Source organism: Dipteris shenzhenensis, chromosome 15 (assembly GCF_047967505.1).
Source record: "Dipteris shenzhenensis isolate YYH24624 ecotype China chromosome 15, Dip_SZ_1.0, whole genome shotgun sequence".
NCBI lineage: Eukaryota > Viridiplantae > Streptophyta > Polypodiopsida > Gleicheniales > Dipteridaceae > Dipteris > Dipteris shenzhenensis.
The window spans coordinates 46,665,862-46,688,934 of NC_141610.1; the positions used below are offsets into that span (position 1 = coordinate 46,665,862).

Below are 23,073 nucleotides of genomic sequence, written 5' to 3' on the forward strand. Positions count from 1 at the left end.
TAATTACGCTTATGTGCTAGGCACCATGCCGTGTTTAATTACACATTATTAAGCCCACACTTGGACTTTTAAAACCAAAGTTGTCACGGTCTTGTAGTACATTAAAGTACTTAGAATTTCACGCCCCCGTGACAAGGTATGCCCAGAGAAAGGGGACAGCCACTATACGGATCAGTACAGGCTGCTGCAGGGCAGTGTACGGAAGGTGTGCAGGGTACGGAAGGTGTGCAGGGTGCGCCAGGGTCCAAACAAGGGCTGAATAGAGGCGGAACAGTAGCAGCATGGAGTCGCACCGTTGCAGCAGATATTGGGCAGGTCTATGGCCTGCAAGCAGGGCTGGCAGATGGTGGGGTAAGCAGTCCAAAGGGGCTGGGCCCTGCATGGAACAAAGGGCCAGCAAAGGGCCCTAAATAGGGCTAGATAGGCAGCCAACCAGCCAACCAACTGGTTGGTTGGTTAGGGCTGCTACAGACCAGCCCATCAGCCCAATTAGGGCTGGCTGGTCGGTTGGTTCTGGAGGGCCTTGTGCCCTATATAAGGAGGGCCTTTGTGCCCTCATAATTCATTCTCTGGAGCAGCCAACCATCAGCAGATTGAAGCGGCACGAGGACCTTCCTTGGGCCTACATCCAGGAGGAGGAGGCACATAGAAGCTGCAGACAAAGCTGAGAAAGGTCTGCCTACCTAGGCTGATCTATAGGCAGTAAGGTAGAGAGAACCATTCTGGACAGAAAGTCTACAGACGCTCAAGGTGGAGCACGCGGGCTCGAGTCTAGTGATAGCCAGCAGATAGGAGAAGTACCTTGTGGTAAGATCAGAGGACCACACCATTGGTGGGACTCTGGATCTCTCTCTTTTGTATTGTATCCATAGCTTTGGACGGAAATATATTATTTTGGTGGTTTCTCTATTTGGCTGGTTCATTGTCTATTGATGAGTCTGCACATCTATTTTATGCACATAAGTTAAAAAGTTTGTGATTCCACACTCCACACGCACACTGTGTGAGCTCCTGGGCTATTCTATCAGTCTTCCGCTGAGCGTACCCTCTATTGGGTCATTTCTAACACCTGATCGGTTCTCATGGTGCCACTACAGGTGTGGTTATGATTTATATGATCCAGGTTTAAAAAGGGAGCCAGAGTCAAGTCCGACCACAGTCCTATTGAGTTCCACACAAAACAACAGTTTGCCGTATTTGCAAAGGCGACTTCTATCAGATCTAATTCCCGGTAGATCCAGGTTTGATCTGATGTCTTCTGATGGAGTCCAATTTTCTTCAGCACTTTTTAGTATCCGACTACAAGGGGAAGAGTTTTGTTTTTCTAATGATGTCCAACCACAGTGCGAGCAAATTCAGCAAAAGCAGGTTTTGTATCCTATCTCACTCCGATATTCTTTTGGAACAGTTCAAATGTAATTTGATTTGGTCTAGTGGGGTCCAATGCTTGTCTGACTTAGACAAACTATTCGGCGTAGTCCTATAGCAATCCGACTAGTATCCGACTATCCGACTGGTATCTGATTATTCGACTGGAATACTCCGACTATCCGACCATTCAACTATATATCATGCATGTTGATTCTTCCACTGAAGTGCAAGCTATTACAAGGTATTTGTCTGTCAATCAATTTTTGTGTTGTCAAGTGAGTGTAGACAGTGCGTCCTTCAATTGGTACTCGTGGGCGGTGACCTCGAACGGTGGAGTGTACCAAGCTCTCCATGCATATTCCCATTCTGCCACTTCACTCGAGCTACGCTTCACTTCGAACAGACAGCTCAAGTGCTGTGTTCGTCAATTCTCATCGCTTACATGGGCAAGAGTTCAGTACCATCCCCGCATGCACTTAACACTTTAGAGCTTGCAGGTCGTTCAAAGGAGCCATTACAAGGGGAAACAACACAGCAATAGCGTGAGATGGGTCGCAAGCGAGTTCAGCAACAGCCACTTCGTAGAAGAAACAGCTACACGATGCAACTCCTGTTGCACATGCATTGCGAAGAATCGGTGGAGGAGATAGTAGCGCCGCCCTGCAAGAAGCAATTGGTACAAGATTCCTTTAAAACTTTTCACATTTCACTTGATTTGCAGAAAAATATCCACTGGTTAAAAACGTTAGGACTGCTAAACTATGCCAGCTTGCCATGGAATATGTGGAAAGCTCAACTTGATGCGCTGGAACAGTATGAGCACTTCAACAAACAGGGGGCAAACTCCAATCTGGTTTGATAGTGAATCCAGGATTGATCTCGCATGTTTTCAAGCTTCCCCTAGCCGAGGAGGAAATCTCCTATGAGAAGGATATTGAAACCGATATGGTCCGAGGATTTGGGGCTCCGGCAACAGCAAAGAATTACCTTCTACCGTACAATGTCGATGATGTATTTCGTAGGCAGCAACTTGAATCATATCTTGAACAAGTACAACGTTGGTGAAGACTAATTCCATGTCTAGGGAAAGCTATGCAATTCTCAGGGCTCAAAAAAAGGGATGCAAAATATCATGGGCGAATTCGCTCTATGAAAAGTTGATGGCAAAGGTCAGTAGAAAGGATGTCACACACTAACAGCCCCTCCAAGGTAGGTCCGTTCATATCTGCTCTCTATGATTACAGTAAAAATCTTCAGTGTTAATCAGGGAAATTCCAGGTCTGAATGAGGAGATTAGAGCAAAAACAAAATGTGATATCACTGAAGAGGAGCAGAAGTGGCAGTCTTTCAACGATTACAAGGCAGCTAAGTACAGCACAGATGAGGCTTACATGGCAATGTTTGGAACACCATTGTCTGATGCCTTGTGGGATACACCTATTGGGGGTGCCAAGTTGCTGAGCACGACTGTGGATGATAAAATTGATAAGAAGGTAAAATTGAAGGTGAAGAAATCTACTGCTAAAGTATAGGAGGATTCATTTGCTACAAAAGTCCCTGATTTGCCAGTTCAACAAAAACAGAATATATCATCTTCATCTGCAGGAGCAGGTTTGAGTGCAAGCCTGTTTAGGACTGTTTCAATTAAGGAGGTGGAGTCTGCTATGGGAATTATTCACTCATTTCATGATCAACAAAGTGGGATACGGGAAAATTTCGTTTTTCAATTGTAGGAATTGAAGAAGGACAAAGAGGAATTAATGCACGGGGTTGCTGCACAAACAGTTTGAAGCGATGAAGAAAGAATTGAAGTAGTGAAGACAGATTATGCCGAATACAAGTCTCAAAAAGAGGATCAGTTTGAGAAATTGCGGACAAGTGTGTCTGTCCAATATACATGTTTACCTAACCATTCAAAAATGGCTGGAAGAGATCAACAGCCCCCATCAATGAGCACCTCAGGGATCCAGCTGCCTCTTGTATTCAATATCAATGGTAGTTACTTTGTAATCAACATCTTCAACAGTAGAGGTATAAATTTCAGTAGTAACCTCCTCTTCCTGTTCCACCATTTTGTGTGGTATAGAAGATTGATCCTCCTGCAAACCTTGAAACAACTGCTCCTTGAATGCAAGAACCAAATTCAGTAAATAATCCAATGTTATCTGCACTTTAGAATGTAACAATTCTCAAAAGAGCTCATCTGGCCAACCATGAGGCTTTGGCTTGTCAGAACTCTCCTCCTTCATGGCCACAGGTTTCTTTTGTATACCAGAGGTTTCCCCTTCTTTGAAAACAGGTTCTAAATGCTTAATGGTGCTACTTACCACTTGCGGGACACTGTCCGACCCAGTTCTGACAGGAACCCAAATATTTGCCTTAGAAGACTCAGATTGAATTGACGGATTCTGTACTTGTGCTGGATTCATTCTCTTCATCTTGCTTACCAGGCATATCTTTAGTATCATCCTTCATTTGCATATGACTCCCATGGGACCGTGACAAAGCTATGTCTAGATTGAAATCGCTGACAGTCGAGGTGGGGTCTGAATGACTTTATCCTTACCCAAATTATGCTCTTTAGCTTCCTTGGCTGCATTCATTTCCAAAATAGCTTCCAAGGCTTTATTTCGAACAGCCTCCTGTTCAGCCCAATTAATTGCTTGTTTAGAACCCCTAGGAGACTCCCCCAAACCTAAAAGTGGCTCTTTACCCTTAGATCTTGTAACTGCCAACGCTTCCACATCAGCTTGAGCTATAGGCAGATCATACTTCTTTTCATATACTGTACAATCACATTTCACATCTAGAAATAGATTATTATGCTTATGCTTATGAACCATTGTTACTGTCCGAACAATCTCCTCATGTAGAGTCTCCTCGAACTCTTCTATGATTGTCTCCAATACCACAACATTCACCCCAGCTGGTGGTTGTGCTGGAGGGTTTCGACCAAGGCAGGCATTATAGTGCACTATAGGAATGCCTTTCTCCTCCCTATGTTTACTGCATAACTCACATTGCAGACCCTGACTGTGCCCTTCCACCCCACAATAGATATAAGCCTGATTCATATTCTATCGGGGCTGAGCTCCCCAGTTTGGATCCAGTTATCTTCTAGGTGCTACATTCCTCTAAAATTTGGATTATACCAACACTTCTCCTTGTTATGATTGTTCTTCATACAATATTCACAGGGAACCTTATCCTTCTGTGGTGAAACTCCCAAGTTTTGCAATTGCTCCCTAATGATTTGCTCCAATTTCGAGTCTCCTTTAGAGCTCTTTTCCTCAAGCTTTTTGTGCTTAGCTTTGTCTTTTGACTTATGACTTTTTATCTTTAGCCTTCTTCTTTCTCTTCTTACTTGGCTTCTCATCATCGGAGTCTTCCTCACAACTATCTGACTCAGATTCCTCACTCTCCTCATCCTTTGTATCGGACTCATTTTCTTCATCAGATTCCGTATCAAAGTCATGGGATTTCTTCTTTTTACCTTTCTTGTCTTTTGTTTTAGTTCCAAAACGTCTTTCAGCTCTCTGGGCTGCTCCAACCAAGTTGTTAAAATCATTGGCTACAGCCAATTGATCACGGCCTGCTACTGCGGTCCACAATTCCTTGTTCAGTCCTTTGCAAAAATAATCACCTAATTGTTCTTCAAAAGTCCTCTGCGGGGCAGCTAACTCAAAAGTCCTCTGCGGGGCAGCTAACTGTTGGGGTAAGTATGATCAAGGGCTTGCTCTATGGTGCATATGTGCATCTAGGGGAGTCACATGTGTGTTTGTGTGTGTGTTGTAAAGGTACATCAAGTGCTATGATGTGTCTAGTGTGTGACCTAAGTGATGATGTAAGACAAAGGGAATCCCACAGATGTAGGGATTGATTCCCACTGATGTAGGGGCTGATTGCCACTATGTAGGGAAGGTATTACCTTCTCCCCCTTTCTATAAAAGAGAGTCTTCTCTCTCACAATCAAAATAGAGATCTACCATATTGCTTTCATTGTGCTCTCACACCTCTTGCAAGATGCATCTATTCTATCCTACGGGATCCTACAATTGGTATCAGGGCTTAGGTTCTAGATCTAGCCTAGCCTAGCATTAGATGCTATCTCAAGCATAAACTACAAGTTTCTTCATCTTCTCCATTTTCCTCCTCCTTCCCCAAACCTTTGAGAGCTTTGTTCTCTGCCTACAAACGACCATTGCCCAAAACCTTTGAGCTGCAAACTCCTCTTGTATGGGTGAACTTCCAGCTGCAAGCATTTGCTGAAATTTAGACTGTAAGTGAAATGCCAACACTCACACTCCTCGACGAACTTTCGCGCAATTCCGCCTCTGTACCTACCTATCTGCAAATTCCTCTGAGCCCGTGCTGGACAACACTGAGGGCAAGCTGCTGCTGAAATCTGAGCTCATTTGGACAACAGATGGAGGAGAAAATGACGAAAAACTAGTCGACTTTCAAGCTACTGGCTATGGCGACCTGACGCAACATTGCGCCTCTCCTTACTGATAGCCCTTCTCAAGTATAAGGCCCTTCTTCCTGCATAAAAATCCCCTTGAATAGAGCTATGAGCTGTGAGAATTGCACCCTCCAAGTTCAGGTCTCTGTTTTGGACAGTTTTGACAATGTTGTGAGTTTGATGCTACATTAGATGCTACTTTAGCATTTCTGATGTTTTAAAGTGATGAATAGCTTCAGTACAACTATGGCTACAGCTTTGCTTTAAGTTGCTACACTTGGATTTGCTTGGAATGCTTTCATTTAGCCACCTCTATGAAGCATGCAAGTGAAAACATCATTTCCATTATGTTTTGTAGTATGGAATTTGGTTGCAAGCCTTTGCTATTCTAAATGCTTATATAATGAAGCTCTTCAACTCTTTCTAGCCTTGTAAGAGAGTAGACACTACCCATTCTGGGTTAGACCCTCTCATGGCTACCATCTTGAATATGGATAAGTTCAATGGTAAAGGCTTTCACACATGGCAGATGAAGGTTAAGTTTGCATTGATGAGGAAAAACCTCTAGGGGCTTGTCAAACCGGCTTCAACTTCTTCTTCAACAGCCTCTAATGATGGAGAATCCTCAGCTCCGACACGCCCGGCAAGAGATCCTGCTAGAGAGGAGAAAGCCTATGGCATCATTGCTCTTGCCTTAGGAGATGATTATATTCATCACATCTCTCCTTCAAAAGCTTGGCAGAAGCTTGACATTATTTTTGGTGCTAGCTCTCACATCTCAAAATTGTCACTTAAGATTGCTTTCTTTGAATTGAAGATGGTTAGTGGCACTCCTCTGGCTGCCCATGTCAATCTTATGTGCAGTCTCATGACTCAACTTGCTTCTATCAACTCTCCAATCACTATAGATGATGCAATGGCAGTGTTGCTCAAAAGTATGCCTGAAGATTATGATCATGTTGTTACCACTTTAAAAAATCTTCCTAATCCTAATCTTGAAGGTCTTATTTCTGCTCTTCAAGAAGAAGAAAGGCACATGGAACTCCGGAGAGGCAATGACACAACCTACCAGAGAGGCAATGACACAGCCTATGCCATAAAATTTCAAAAGGGCAAGTTTTCACCTTGCAAACATTGTGGGAAGACTAATCACCTCTCAAAAGACTGCTTCAAAATCAATCCATGCAAACACTGTGGCAAAAACAATCACCATGAAAAGTTTTGTAGAGCCAAAAAGGAAGAAGCTACAAAGTCAGAAACTGCCAATCTACTTTCATTTGATGAGTCTCCACATGATGAAGACTATGCTTTTTAGGCACTTTGACTTTTTTATTTATCATCACTTGGTCAAAATTTTGAGGTTCTCTGCCTAGAGTAGTACTCCAAAAAGAATATGTTATGTAAATCACCTCTGGTCACCATATGATGTAGACCATGTGATATGTGTTTTGACTATCCCATTTCTGTAAAACTCACACCCTTGGGAAGCCTTGCTAGCATGAGATCCTAGCCATAGATTAATCCTTGACCACCATGAGATGGCATGAGAAACTATGAGACTAGATGAATCCTTGACACTACAAGAGGCAATCCCTTGAGGGGGGTTTGTTGGGGTAAGTATGATCAAGGGCTTGCTCTATGGTGCATATGTGCATCTAGGGGAGTCACATGTGTGTTTGTGTGTGTGTTGTAAAGGCACATCAAGTGCTATGATGTGTCTAGTGTGTGACCTAAGTGATGATGTAAGACAAAGGGAATCCCACTGATGTAGGGATTGATTCCCACTGATGTAGGGGCTGATTGCCACTATGTAGGGAAGGTATTACCTTCTCCCCCTTTCTATAAAAGGGAGTCTTCTCTCTCACAATCAAAATAGAGATCTACCATATTGCTTTCATTGTGCTCTCACACCTCTTGCAAGATGCATCTATTCTATCCTACGGGATCCTACACTAACCTCTGGTTCAAATTCCTGAACTTCTAGGCATGGTCCTTCACTAACACGTGTTTTGGTTTCATATTTCGAAGCCGTTTAAGCACTGCTTCCGATGTCTTCTCCTTTCGGAATCTACTCAAGAATGACTGCTTCAAGTCATCATAAGTTAGAAAATGTGCCAGCCCATATTGCATGAACCAACTCAATGCCTTCCCCTCCATTGTAGCAGCAAACTGTTTCTTCTTCACCGCATCATTCAATTGCCCTTGCCCTTGGAATCCGCTAGCAACCGGTCTTGAACTGCTCGACATGGCTGTCTAGGTCTCAAATTTTGCTGCCTTGACCAATGGGCTCTGCATTCTAACAGGTGGTGGAACAGGAGCTCTCCTTTGTGGTTGAGGTGGCAAAGGGTTGAACAAACGTCTATGAGCAACAATACACAAACCAACAGCCAAATGCATACCGTATGTAGTTCAGATAAAGATTTCGAAAGGAGTGAAAGAAGTTAACACCCGAAGTTCATTCGCAGCATCTTGGTATTCAGAACCATGGATCGAGTTCGTAGAAAAACTCTGTCCAATTGGAACATAATCTGGATCATCATTGTCGTCTTCTGTAATCAATGGATCCCCATCCATTTGGCTTCCCGCTTCAGCTCTTGCTCTATTTCTTGTGAAGTAAAACCTGCAACACGGTTAGGCGAAGGTGATTCATCTCCTACAAAGGTGCTAAGCTCATGAATCTTGATCTGCACGTAGTGAATTCTTGGATCTGGTGCTAGCTTTTGGTAAGGATGTGTGTTGTGGGATAGTGCTCCATGTGATTTTCCTCGGTGCATTTAGGGACGGAGCAAGACTGGGTTTTAGAGAGGCATCCTGGTCGGGTTGTAACCCTGTTGCCTGCTGTAAGACTATATCCCGCTGTAATACAGTGTCTTGCTGGCGCCGAACTACTGCCACCGTCATGCTTCCAAGATCACATCCACTGCCTGAGTAGGTGTGACCCTGAGTGGATGATTGTGTACCCATCCTGGTATCTTCCGAGTGGCTGAAGCTACTTGTGTGTTGCTTTATCTATTGCCCTAGAAATGCACAATTCAAGGCCACTGGTTTCGTTGGCGTAAGAGGCACCTGAGCCTGTTTAGCTGCTTTGGTGGAAATGATGTCCTCTAAACTGCCTGAATCTACCAAGATAAGGACCTTCTAACCACCAACCTGTCCATAAAACGGGAACATATTGAAAGATTGATGAGGTTCCCCTTTCTGCTCAGCAAGCTCCTAGATGACTACTAAGGTTATCCATGTAGTATGTTGTTCTTCAAGCTCCTTGAGGTTTTTGAAGCTACTGCTGAACCACTTAACACGGCTCCTGTTGCTAGAATCTTCTAGTAATGCGGACAATCTTCCTTAATATGGCTCGGCACATGACAAGGGAAGCATTGGTTCTCCTTCGCACAGTGTGCCGTTCTTCCTTCTCCTCCCAAGCAGCACACTCTCTGTGCTCCCTAGCCTCCTGAGCCTCGCAGTCCCGAAGTTCCTTGTCTTCCTGAGCCTCCCAATTGCGTTCCTCTCTCGCCTCTTGAGTTGCTATGTCACGCTCTCTGGCGGCCTGTTCAAGATCGTCCCGCATTTCTTGGAGCTAGGCCATGCGGGTGAGGAGAGCCTCAGACTATTGATGCTACATCTGCATCATGGTCTGCATTGGCCATCATGCAAGATTCAGTGGTGGGGGTGGTTGAGGCATTGAACCCTCATCTCCCCCTGTGTTGGACTGCTCACGGCTGCTCATGGTGTCCTTACCGGATCTTGTTGGGACCATGAAATGGTATAGCTGCCCCTAAACTGACCCTCCCTATCTCTGGAAAGAAAATTTGAAACTCTCATACCAATGTAGCAGGAGATAGACTAACTCACTCTCTCTCCTACTCAACACTAACTGCAAACTGCAAGTGATGTTGTGAATGTGAGTGAGAGAATTAGAGGGAGAAAATATAGTGGACCTCTGAAGAGGAATAGTACAACTGAATAATGAATGCCCGAAGGGCTGAATACAATTGTACGGAGGAGATGAAACCCTCACTGCAAAATCAAAATTGGGAAGAACTAGACTAACTGGAGGAGGTGAATCCTCACTAGATCCCTGAAGAGGCTGAGGCTACCCTACTGGGCTGCTACGGGAAGGCCTAGCTGCTGCTGAACTGAGGGCTGACGTGCCCAAGTGTGGGATGGTGAATGAGGGCCAAGGGGGCTGCCTTTTATAGGCCCCCTTGGGCCTGAAAACGGACCGACCAGCCTGTTGCTGCCCACCCACCAGACAAGGAGCTGACTGACCTGCTGTCTGCCCCAACTTGCCACGTCGCTGCTGACATGGCGTCGCCTATGGCTGACATCACTTGCTGATGTGCCGCTTCTGTTGACATGGTGCCTACGTTGAGCTGGCTGCTGCTGCCTACATGGCAGCCCACGGGGCAGCTGATGTGGCTGCATGCTGATTGAGACCATCGAAAGCTCCAACAGAAGGTTGACAGTTCGGGCTTACAAGTCAATGCCTCAGATGCAGGTAAATGGGCCACCTAGAGTGGGCTTGCTCGAGAAGCCGACGCCAAGCTCCCTCCTTCTCAGGCTTAATACGTGCAACAGAGGGAGGCTCACACACATAGAACCCAGTGTTCATCCAAGCAGTTCATCCAAGCAGCAACAGGAGTCTTGGACTCCCTAAGTGGAGCCTTCTATGGGGGCTTGGACCAAGGTAGAGAGAAAGAAGCCTAGCAAGAAGGCCGCCAAGAAATGTAGGCGAAGAGCCAAATTTCGACAGCGCGCGGCGATAGGGTAAGCAACAGCTTCCCACACGTAGAGGGAGCGGATAGGTGGCCCCCTTAGGGGATGTCCTTTGGAAATCTCTTTTGGTCTTCCAACAAACCCACCAGAGGCAATGGCCTAGAGCACTCAAGCTTCTGTACGATGGCTGACCACAGGAGAGCCCACCAGTTTGAACCCCCCTCTCCTACTACCCGTTCCCCTCACCCATGCCCCCAACCCTGATTTTCCCCCACCTACCCATCTCCCTCCTTCCTTCATACCCCGCCACTGCGGCTATAGTCACTCGCACCACCCACCCCCCGCCCTCCTCTCCTCTGCCTCCCCCCCTCCCCACTCCTTTGCAGCGATCCCTTCTGCTTCCCCCTCTCACCCTCCCCCTTCTCAGTCCCAGTCCCCTTCGGTGCCCAAGCCTTCAATCAAAGGCAAGGTTGGGGCCTCTACCTCACAAGCAAGGTTGGGGCTTCTACCTCACACTCTGAGAGCCCATCTCTCTCCCGAGATGCAATTCCTATGGAGTAGTTGTTGGAAGAAGGCTCCTTCTCTCGGCTTTCCAGTTCGAGGTTGCGTCTGGGTCAGCAGCCTCTCTTGAGTGATTTTTGGAGGCTTGGACTGTGAAATACCGCAACATCCGACTATCCCCTTACCCTTGAGGTGACGGCCATGATCTTACAGCTCTGCAAAGGAGGTCCTATTGGAGCGGTTGGTTCCTCCTTACAACGGTTTCAAATTTGCCTCCATGTGAGAGGAGAACTGGACCCTGATGCTCTTTTATCTCATGATGAGGAACCACATAATCCATATGGAGTGGCTGGGCTAGGGTAGGGAGTTGTGGAATACTTGTGGGGACACGGCTGTCTATCAGTTGGGTCTCTCGCCAGAAAAGATAGAATTGGCCCTAGCAGCAGTTGTGCTTTGGATGGGGCCAGAGTTTCAGCTTACATAGGTCACTCACTAGCCGCTACAACAAAGCACTAGTCGGCTTGGAGTAGAGGCTTCCTTCATGATGCAGTGGGCCTTGAAGCTTGAAGATAGGTATTGAGCCTATCATGCCTCGGACGCATCAATGCATGGACGAGGACTAATGTCCTTCGCAGCACCCTTCGAAGTCACAGAAATACGAGGTTGTACTTCAGGCTCCTACTCAGAGTAGGGCCTTGTTCACTACCCTCCTCTCCCTATGAGTTGGAACATGCATGAGCTCCACAATCGTGCACGTCGACAACCACAATCATTGATACTTCATCACGAGTTGCAAGGGGTGAGGTAAGATGGCGAGTGGATTTTCTATCGATTTTCACTTGATTCAAAAGCATATGTTTTCAGCATCTGATATTAGCCACTGCTTCCAAGGAGGGACCCTAAGGTTTGGTCCCTCACAATAGGTAGAAGTGGTGGGGTCTGTATCTTGTTTTCTCAAGCAGTAGCCTCCAACGAGCCCGATCATGGAGAGCTTATCACAGGTCAGGTAGTTTGGATGGGACTACGGATGGGGGATTCCAAGATTCGAATCTTGATGTGTACGCCCCTGCTTGCAGATAGCAGCGCCCTACCTTCTAGAGGCGTCTAACGGAGAGCCACTTGGACGTTAATTACCACAGACTTCTATTGGCAGTTGTTTCAGTCCAAGGAGTCGTCTCCCTAGGTTATTGCAAGTGCGGGATCAGATTCTGACAGTGGTCCCTAAGAGCTTAAGTAGTCAATAGGAGGCACTGTTCACTCATGAGGAGATTTGGGAGGCCCTCCTGGCTCAAAAGTACCTTGGGGAAGATGGTTTGACTCCATCCTCCTTGAGGTGCTTTGGGGGAGCATATCCTCGCCCCCCTTCGGTTGGCTATTTAGGAGATTTTTGACTTAGGCTCTCTTCCTCAGTCCCTCAGTCGAGATTGGATTTGCTTCATCTTAAGGGGGGGGACAGGTTTTACATTAGTCAATGGAGACCGATCACCTTGCTAGATATCACTTACAAGATCTTAGCCAAGCTCTTGAGTTTGTGCTTGAGGCCTCACCTCATTGATATCATCCACAACACGCAGACATGCTTTGTTCATGAACGTAGCATCCTGGACAATATCTTCACCTTTTGGGAGGGAATGGATTGGGCATGGAAGGAATCTCAGCCTATCGCCATTCTTCTTATGGATTTCGAGAAGGCTTATGATACGTCCTTTCCAGAATGCACTATTCAAGGGATGGGCTTTTCAGAGGGATGAATTCTAGGGGTCCCAACTATTTATGCACGAAGGTAAATGATCATTGGTGGCCACATGGGAGAGCCTTCACTCTTTCTCGCTTAGTTCGGACACACTTCCCCCTTCCTCTCCTCTTTGTAGCAAAGGCTTTGGTAGAAGCTTGTGCCATGCACTCTACGGCAATCTGTTGCTTTGCTAAAATATCAATGCCAATTGGAAGTGTCCCCTCGGAATCCATCGGAAGCTAAGCGCAGCCCCCCAATCTTAGATCTCCTGCTCAAGCGCCGTGAGGAAACCAACAAATTGAGTCCAGGTGATCGTGGCCCAAAAGCTTGTGCCGTGCACTCTCTACTATTGGGGCAATCTGCTGCTTCACTAAAATATCAATGCCAATCTGGCAGCTTAGGTATCTCACTATGCGCCCCCTCGGAATCCATCGGAAGCTAAGCGCAACCCTCAATCTTGGATCTCCTAGACCTCCTCAGTCGCCATGAGGAAACCAATTGATTTAGTCCAGTTGGTCTTGGCCCTTGAGGCCAAATAGTAAGTACCTAAGACTCCTCGCACCCCCTCTGAGCTCTCCTCGTCGGCGCCCTTCACAAAGAGTGTCGTGTCATATGCAAACTCTGAATCCCAAAGCTCCTTCTTCTGGCAGAACATGACGTGCATCCCTGTGAGGCTTGTTATTTGGGAGCTCAAAAGAAGCTACTGGAGCTCGGCCAAACTTTCTCTAGCAGGCAGAGCCATTGTGGTCGACCAAGTCCTCTTGGTGACGGCGTGATACATAGCCTCATGCTGGTGTTTCCATAGAGGGTGCATGAGGCAGCTCACTTGCCTAGCGCGCAATTTCTTGTGGGCAAGATGGAATGGTACAAGGAAGACTAGAGCCAAACTTGTTTGGCAGACGGTGATCTTGCCACAGGCAAAGCATGGACTTGGCATTATTGATCCTGAGATGCAAAGCATAGTCCTTCTAGGCAAGGTAGTGGTATAAGGTCTCACCCCAAGCTCGGAGCCATGGAAGCTACTTCAGCGAGGCTTCTCAGAAACACCACCCACACAAGAAGGACAGTGGCAGCAATCTACAAATGGATCTTCTCATACACTGGAGGACCGGGGTGCCTCTCAGGATTCAATTTTTGTGGCAATCCCGCGGCTCTTACTGGTGCAAACTCTACAGGGTACTGCTTTGGGGGGCCTTACGTAGCTCGAAACTGTGAGCAACATTGAGGTGAATGAGGTTCTAGATACACTCTAGATACACTCGAATAGCAGAGGGCTACGGAAGGCCCTCATAGTAGTAGGACGCTTGGGCAAGGGCTAGGCCATAGACCTAGTCCCAGCCTCGACGGGGCAGGATGGGGCAACGTGGCACTTTTAGTTATGGGAGGCCCAGCCTCTCAAAGAGCTTAGTGGGATCTAGGGAAGTGTTTTAGCCAATCCGGATAGGGCGCTCGGACAGGATAGAGGAGGTGCCCTTTTCCTCCTACATGACTCGGATTGGGCATCCTCTGCAACTAGACGTGGTTGCCTAGTCATCATCAAGAGAGCGGCATTGGTTGGAGCAGCAGGTTCCCTTTGAGGTCATTTCTGGCTTTTGGTCACGACTATGGACCACCCATAGGCCTTAGAAGAGTTCCTCTTTCGCTTGAATGGTGGCACGGAGGCCTGCCCATTGGCCAATGGCTGGAGCAGATGTAGATAGACGATAGATGCCATCGATGCATGGACATAGATCTCGAGACGATTCCACATTGTCTTTGGGGCTACCCGACAGTGAAGAGGATTTGGATGGGAGCCCTCCACACTGTGGCCAGCACAGAGAGAATGCAGCGTGACTTCACTTGGGGGATGGTTGTGTGGCTGACTCAGGTAGGCCATGCCTTCTCCGTTGATCCATCCTCACCAGCTTATAGGATTCAAGACGAACGTGTTCTTAGGATATAGGCATTTGAGGCGACTCCTCCCTCTCGCCTGCACCCTTTGCCTTCTCCAAAGGATAGCGTATGGGAGATAATGTCCCGTATCATTACTTGGAACATTTGGGTTGCCCATTGCAGTTTTTTGATGCAAGACCATCAAGTTCCTCCAGCAGCCACCCTGGTCGCCATCTGGCAGGATATTCTCTACACCCTGCGAACCATATGGGAGCCTACAGAATGGGATTTTGGGTTCTAGAGCGATTGCCAAAAGGCCAAAAGGTGGGAGCAATTCTAGGCTTGGCCTACATGTATCTTCTATGTCATTACCATGAGACGTATTCACCGGTTGTATAGACCACCCTGGATGTTAGCCCTTGTTCCTAAGATTCCCTAGGCAATGAGCTGGGTTCTCTGGAAACAAGATGGGTTTCTTTCAAACAGCCAGCTGTTTTCTTTTCCCCATGATCAGTGCCTTTTGGATTGCTGATTTGTATGGTTGATTTCCAAGTTTAATAGAAGGTTCTTTTCTCTAGGGGGGAAAAAAGAGTCTAATCCCTGTTTCAAACCCAGCACTTGGCAGCCAGCCAAGCAGGTTCACAACCAGCAAAGGCAAGGAAAAAGGTTCCCAAAAGCTCCCACAGCTCCAAGTGCGGCTGGTCCAAACAGGGCTGCTCGAACAGCAGCAGGCCACCCCTCCAAACAGGGAACAAACACCGTGGGGAGCAAGAAAAACCCCATGACCGGCAGCAAGGGCAACTCGGCCGGGTGAGGGGGGGATGCGCTGCACGCAACAAAGCCCCACAGCTGCCTATGGAGCAGCCGCGGGCAGCTAGAGCAGGGCCAGCCTACTGTGCAAAAGCGCGCTACAGGCGGGGGCAGCAAAAGAGTTGGCGCAGCAGGGAGAACCAGAGTGATAGAGAGAAGGGGTCAGGATGTGCATGCAGGGAGGGGCAGGGAGCGATGGAGGCGAGGGGGCAGGGAGCAGGCTGGAAGGGAATGGGGAGAGGCAGAGCTAGCAGGCAAGAGTAGGGAGAGTTTTTGAACTTTTATTAGCTTTACTTACCTCTCTATGGCACTATCAGAAGCAGGTGATCAGAGAGATGGTTTGAGCGACTAGGGCTCCACATGGATAGACTCCCCCCTTCCAGTATAGCATCGACGCACCTTTTCCCCCTCTCCTGTCTCATGAGGTCAACCAGGTCATTCGTGCAGCTCTTTTGCAGCTACACACATTCAGGACCTGGTTGGGACCGAGCGAGCTTCCAATGAAACTCAGCTTCTACAGGGATCATTGTTTACATATCACAGCGGAGGGTTTTATCGACCCACTAGGATAAACGCAGATCCACCTACCCTATTCACTGAGGATCTCTATTGGGCAGAGTTTCAGGTCTCCTCACATAGACTTTGCATCGAGAGTGGCAGGGCTGAGGGTTTGCCCAGGGAGAGGCGCATATGCAAATTATTTGACATAAAAGAGATTGAGTCAGAGGAGCATTTCATTTTCAAGAGATTGAGTCAGAGGAGCATTTCATTTTCAAATGCCCAATATACTATGAGATCTGAGGACGCTCTTCACAGAGAGTTATGGGATATTGTCCCGCTTTCTCTCATTTCCAGACCAAAGATGCTTGGCCGCCTTCATTCACGAGGCAGTCAGACACCGTGAGCATCTACATCGATCACGGAGACAGGAGCAGACCTCCTTCATAGACTCTTCTCAGAGCTCGATCACTGAGCTCTTCCAGCTAGACCATGCAGGCTCCCACACCACGAGGCCCCGCATGATCGTGACACAGAGCCAGCGATACGACAGCTTAGACAGAGGGTTGACGCACAAATTACGCTTGGGGATATTTCTTCTCTATTCAGAGTTGGGACTCCACCAACAAGTGTCACTGTAGCCCTTATCAGACGTAGAGCTACAACCAAGAGACGACATAGGACCACGTCCGCGGTCAGCCACCAGCACTCTCTCTCTGACTTTATGCCCTCACTACCTCATCCCCCTCGACGCTCTGATGATGAGGATGTTAGTGTTCTGTAGGTGATCATCATTCTAACATGACTATGTTGCACTCAGTACTTATCATTCTAACATGACTATGTAGCACTCAGCACTTATCATTTGCATTCTGCATTGGAGTGGAGGCTCGTTTAGTAGCTCCACCCACACCGCTTGCTTGTATCAGGATTTTTCAGAGTCTCATAGACCCATCGGTCTTTCGAAGACTTTAATAAACTTTCTTTCTTTTCTACATATTTGAATGTCAATCACTCAGGGACCCACAAAAAGATCATAAGAACTACTAAAACATAGAGAATAGCCGAACATTAACCAAGACTAGGAAAAATCTTTGCAAGGTCAGGTAACATTCCTAGGAGATTGGGGTTTTATAAATGCCAGATAAAGTGCATTAATCTAGGGCCTCGTGAATTTAGGAACTAAACGGGGAAGTGACCTAGATACACTGATTATTGCATTGACATAGCAATATGCATCGAACGGTTCCTTTATAAATGGTTACCTGAACCTCTATGCTTGGAGGTAGGCCTGTCTAGGCATGAAAGGACTTAATAATGGAACAAATTTTAATGCTTAGATTTCTATCATGTGCCTATGAAATGGCAAGATTGTCTTATAATCATATGCTTCAAAGCACCCCAACAAAGTTTATTAACACTAAAACAGCACATAACTAGCACACGTTAAAGATTACCTGGCGCTCTATTTCCCACAGATGCAAACTTACAGCAACATGCTTCTCATTGCTAAATAATAGTAAATCACTCCCTAGAAGCATCCTCATCTCCTGTAATTGCCAAAACAGCACCCTCAGAAAACCCTCACTGGTTTGCCTCTTGTGGTTTCCTGAATCATTCTGGATATAATCAGGATCTCTTTGCTGTTCCCCTACAAGGCTGGACTTCTTAAGAGACTCAATTCCAGTGCTGAAACTGCTCCCATTTGATGAACTCCAGGCGACCCTTTGCTTATGATCTTTCGAAGATCCTCCCATGCCTGTATTTAGACTTTTAGAGTCTCTATTCCTGTTTTTCTTTAAATCGTGATCTACCATAAACTGCCATCCAACATGTGCATGTTGATCCACGGAAGTATCCACATAATCATCATTATCATCTGAACATGAGCGCTTTGAAGTTATGTTATCGGAAACAGGCCGCTCAGAATTCTGAGATGTTGGACAATCACAAGCCTCTGCTCGAACAGACTGCATTGCAAACTTCCAGAAGAGAGATCTTTCCTTTGCTTGATTTTTTTTGGGTCTAACCAACTTTTCACCTTCCTCCACATCTGGCCTGATTTAACAAAATCAACAGTTAAATACAGCCCAAAGTCACAGCAGATGTACAATGGGCTGCACATATTACAAACGCTTGCACTTGAATAGAAGGAGAATGGAAGCCCAATAGTGCTCAGAATGCTACCCCGTGTTCAAGATCAAAGTTCGACCAACTCTATGGACTGCTACAGATAGTCTACCCTTGGAGTATGGTATCTTAAATATTTTCTTCAGAATGTCCGCTGGAGCAATCACATCTATCTCATCTCCGTAGCCAGCAAGAGCACTCACTGCAAGAGCCTCACACTTTCTTGCTAATGGTTGGGTGTGATATCCATTGCCCCATGCCATGCATAATTCATGCACTCCTTTACACCATAAAAAGCGTTCACATAGAAAAACGAAAAAAGGTTATTGATAACATTAATAACAATGTAACCGCTAGGAAACCAAAAAAGCAGGTCTTACAATCATGCATAATTGCAGAAATGCATTAGACAATACCTCCTGGGGCCTTTGCTGAGGTTATTGGTAAGATTTGTTCTGGTTCTCTCTCAGATAAAAAGAAAGTGTTCAAGTCAGTTTGAGTAGGCAGCATTCTGTACTGGGGTGCCATGGCCCTGCAAGCATCAAACAAGCCCAATCTATAATATAATACGTTCAAACTCTACTATATTTCAAAGCTTCAAATATGTTCATAGAAATAACAACCACAAGAAATAGCCTACCTCTCACTCTGAAGGCCAATGGCAGGAACAATTGCTGCTTCTGATACAGAAGCTGTTTTGGATGTCATAGCATCATTGTCTGTGGGAACAGGAAGACTGCCACAAAGGAATCCCAGCTGCATTTGACGTTGAACCTGGAGGCTACCCACACAATGCAGTGGTTCCTCGCCAGCCTTACTTGACAGGTGCAGCTGCAACTGTGCAGGCCCAGAAGAGACTGCCCATTCGAGACATTGCTCTTCCTCTGGGAGCGGTAAAATGTCCATGACCACAAAATCAAATTTTGTATTATAAATGTACTATGTTTGTGCTAACATAGCAGTGTCATCCAGCTGCAGACCAACGGACATTAATAAAATCATATAATATCATCTCTCTCTCTCTCTCTCTCTCTCTCTCTCTCTCTCTCTCTCTCTCTCTCAAAATCATATAATATCATCTCTCTCTCTCTCTCTCTCTCTCTCTCTCTCTCCGGAACGCCACGTCATACACGGCACATCATCATATAACATAAAACTATGCTAGAAAATGAAAACAACTAACATTTTACAGCTTCAAACTTTCCATATACCCTCTAAAATACCCATTTGGAACTTACACAGAGCCCCCCAAAAAAAAAATCTGACATTCGAAGGCCATTCCGGTTCCGCCTTGTTTCCCAGAACAGCGTTCCAAACGTTCCAGATGTCGAAACGCCGTTCCCTGGTAACTATGCTTCAAAGCCCATTTGCTTTTTAGTTCCTAGGTTTGTTCTATTTTTGGAGGTGATCTACTCTTAGTTACCTTTTGTTTTGTTTTGCTCTATATATCTATCTACTTATCTATACATGCAAGCAGTATGTATGTATGTTTTTCACCCCTCTCACGTATTTTATTATGTGTTATTATTTTTTCATGTAAAATAAATAAATATTTACTTAAAAAATAAAGATAAGAACTGTTTCCTTGCGTTTGCTTTGGTGTTTCATTCATTTTCTTATGTGTACACTGGTTTGTCTTTGTTCCCTTGTGTTAACATAGTTGTCATCGCTTTTCTCCCCTAATTGTGTGATCAAGGGCTTGTCCTATGATCATGTATGTGTGTGTGTGTAGCACACTACATGCTATGATGTGTCATAGTCCATCACATATGTAATGCAAAGGCCCCCACATGGGGAGGTGCCTTTGATTTACGAGTCCCTATGATGTAAAGAATGATTTCCTTTGATGTAGGAGAGGTGCCTATGATCTAGGTCACCCTCTCTCCCATTCTATAAAAGAGAGGACTTCACCTCAACTCAATGGAACACTTTGCCATTTGCTTCCCACACTCTTCTCCATGATGTTCATCTTCTCTCCCACTCCCCAACACCATTCTCTCTCTCCATTCCTCTCCTCAATCCCCCTTTCCCCTACCCCTTTTCTATACATCATAGAGCAGTTCAAAGTCAAGATGCAGACACCTTAACCCAACCTGCTACCCGAAACAAGTATGCTTCCTATAGACTATGCCAATGTATTGCGAGTCCTTAAAGTATGAACACAGATACAGATAGACTCCCCATCATAGAGATCAACCCCATGCTGATCTATTGGAGACACAAAGAGGAAATCCTCCTCTTCAGGGTATGTCAGATCACATGATCTTGAGGTGGAAACAGGCCATTGGAAAATTGTTTCAAGAGGAGAGATGCAAAATGTGCCCTAGAAGCAACAAAAAGGTTGAACACATACAAAGTTGGAGGTTTCGTATGAAATGAGGCAGGCAGCTAAACAAACGAGCTCCTACATACATCCTGCACTCTGGCCAGATTTGGCACAACTGAATAGAACACAGATGGTTGCCCGGTCCTAATAGAGCCACAAATTGTAATGCGTGTCCTTGATTATTTGTATTGTCCCATACATCCTGTTGGGTCTGCAATAGACACTATTAATACCAGACTTATCTCCGACACAAATACATAGAAAACAAATGATTGCCAACTACTCAGAGCTGCAACCTGTCATTTTATCAGTCTTCTCCATTTCCTGTAGGGTCCCTGTTTCTAATCATCACCTACCTTAAAAAAAGCTATAGACAATATTGCCAATGAAATGAGGGCCAACTGAGGCTTGGATTCTCTCATGGTCCATGCAGCTCGCAACCAATCATGATTAGCGATGGTTGTAAACACAAGCCACCATGGCATTAATCAGCTCCCCCATCCCAGTACTCCCTACACAGACCTTTTTCATGCTTGACAAAGCCTAAGCTACATTAGTCATCAAAGATGACCTATGGCTAATACATCCACGAGCCATGGATAGCCGTACCACTACCATAAAGGGCTCTCTCATGGTCCCATTGAAAACCAAAGCTCTATAATGTCTACCGTGTTAGCTGCATGACTAAAAGAATATGAAAGCTTTTCTTTACGCTATTGTACTATTTTTCTTTCAGCATAAAGGAGCGATTTAATTCAGGATAGAAGACATCGGGATTTATAAAAAGAGATAACACTGCATGCCATCAATAGACCTACGAGACTCTGCCTTCATTTTACCACTATTCCATTGTCGTCGTGATCTTTAAAAAGGAAACAGCATACCCTGATTTTTTTTCAAATTTCTGATTCCGGCAACGAAGGAAACTCAAATGACTCCAAGCCAGGTGCACCTGATAAAAGGCCAGCTTCAACTGCAAACGACATGAGCAAATGGAGATAAATCATAAGGTAGCTGAGTAGAAATCACCCGAACCACACACACACACAGGTTAAACAAGGGACAAGGTAAGAGTCAAACCAAGCGTAGCACAATGCATTCAAAGTGCAAAGAGAAAGAAAGGAGGGAATGCAGGAAAAATGGGAGAGGAACTGACCGGGAGGGGTGCAAGCTGTGAAGACGAGGCAGGCAGCGAGGGGGGCAAAGAAGAGGGCTGGAGAGGAAGGAGAGATGGGGAGCGTCTAAATGGTGGAGTGGAGGAAGCGACAATGGTGTATTCAGTATACTAGTACTTAACCCGCGAGTTGCTGCGGCATGTACAAGACATCAATTCCAATTGTTGCGTCGATCACCTCAATCACCTCCAACAATTGATCGCGTGAGGAGAATAAACCTGATTTCGTATTGTGATCAAACACGATTGTCGAATTTTGGAGTTCAGCCTTTGGGAGTTATTATAAATGAATCTTTATAAATAATTACAATTCATGCCCATTTCAGAGTTCTCTCTCTCTCTCTCTCTCTCTCTGCCCTTCTCATTTCCCTTTGAATCTCGCTTCGCCCTCCAAACTTGGAAAGTTTCCCTCTCTCAATCTAAATGCTTCCGTATGTGCGCCTCTCTCTCTCTATAGGGCCGGAGAGAGAGAGATAGATATATATATATTTGGTGACTCGCTAATAGCTTCTATGTGCTTAGTTGTAACGCTTATTGCGCAGTCCACATCCTTAAAAATTGCTAGCCCCTCTAGAATAAATTGTTGAATCCTAGCCAAGGTGTCTAACAGAATGTACCTACATACTTGGAGACCAAGCTAGATGAAATTCAATCTGAGTCGACCTTTGTAAAACTCCATTTTCAAAGTTCCTTGGACGGTTTTGTCTGCTCTGATTGTATCAAATTCCAAGGCATAGAATAGGCCCACCACATCGTCTTGTCCATCTTAGCCATACACTTCTTGAACATATCCACATTCATGTCAACCCCAATAGTAGTGGATTAGAAATCTATCCTCTCATACAATGATCCAACTCTGTGGTCTGAGCCATGGACAAAAGGGTCCTCTGTGCCCTCTTACAGTATGGTTTGAGCCTTCTTAGAGTTCTTGTCTATTCTCTTGAACTCTTGCACGAAGTGGTTCACCATTCAGATATCAAAATACTCACCTTGAACATATCCATATTCATGTCAACTCCAGTAATAATGGAAGAGAAATCTATCCTCTCATACAATGATCCAACTCTGTGGTTTGAGCTATGGACAAAAGGGTCCTCTTTGCCCTCTTGCAATATGGTTTGAGCCTTCTTAGAGTTCTTGTCTATTCTCTTGAACTCTTGCATGAAGTGGTTCACCATTCAGATATCAAAATACTCACCGCCCAGGATGCATATCATAGGCAGTCGACTTGACCTCGTAGATACCCTCCTCAATTTTCACGAGGGAGACATCAGAGAAGTCGACTCATAGATGCCTTCAATTGTCTAGAGGGAGACATCAGAGGTATCGCCACTCAAATAAAAAAGAATATTATTGTCAAGCCCATGGGTAATAGTGGTGACTGCAGGTATGATTCTCATCACATTCAGGCATGTGATCATGCCAATGTCCTAATTTCATTCTCAAAACCCAAAACCTATCTACGTTAGAGTTTGACAGCT

General features: G+C 45.7%; 1 protein-coding gene across 3 annotated transcripts in view; it reads right to left on the bottom strand.

The window, feature by feature from the left end:
• LOC147893902 (erythroid differentiation factor-like protein) overlaps window positions 1-21,891 on the bottom strand; it is a 57,861-nt gene extending 35,970 nt beyond the window's left edge. The window contains exons 1-6 of one of the 3 annotated variants that reach the window (XM_087385818.1): window positions 21,575-21,891; window positions 21,303-21,391; window positions 18,733-19,064; window positions 18,509-18,624; window positions 18,150-18,372; window positions 17,420-18,020 (exon numbers count right to left, since the gene is read on the bottom strand). In XM_087385818.1, coding sequence (XP_087241944.1) covers window positions 17,420-18,020; window positions 18,150-18,372; window positions 18,509-18,624; window positions 18,733-18,998 — 1,206 coding nt within the window. In that variant the 5' untranslated portion in view covers window positions 18,999-19,064; window positions 21,303-21,391; window positions 21,575-21,891. Of the gene's footprint in view, window positions 1-17,419; window positions 18,021-18,149; window positions 18,373-18,508; window positions 18,649-18,732; window positions 19,065-21,302; window positions 21,392-21,574 lie in introns of all 3 variants that reach the window. The other 2 variants (XM_087385815.1, XM_087385817.1) reach the window with 2 other exon arrangements.
• Between the last annotated feature and the right edge of the window lie 1,182 nt (window positions 21,892-23,073).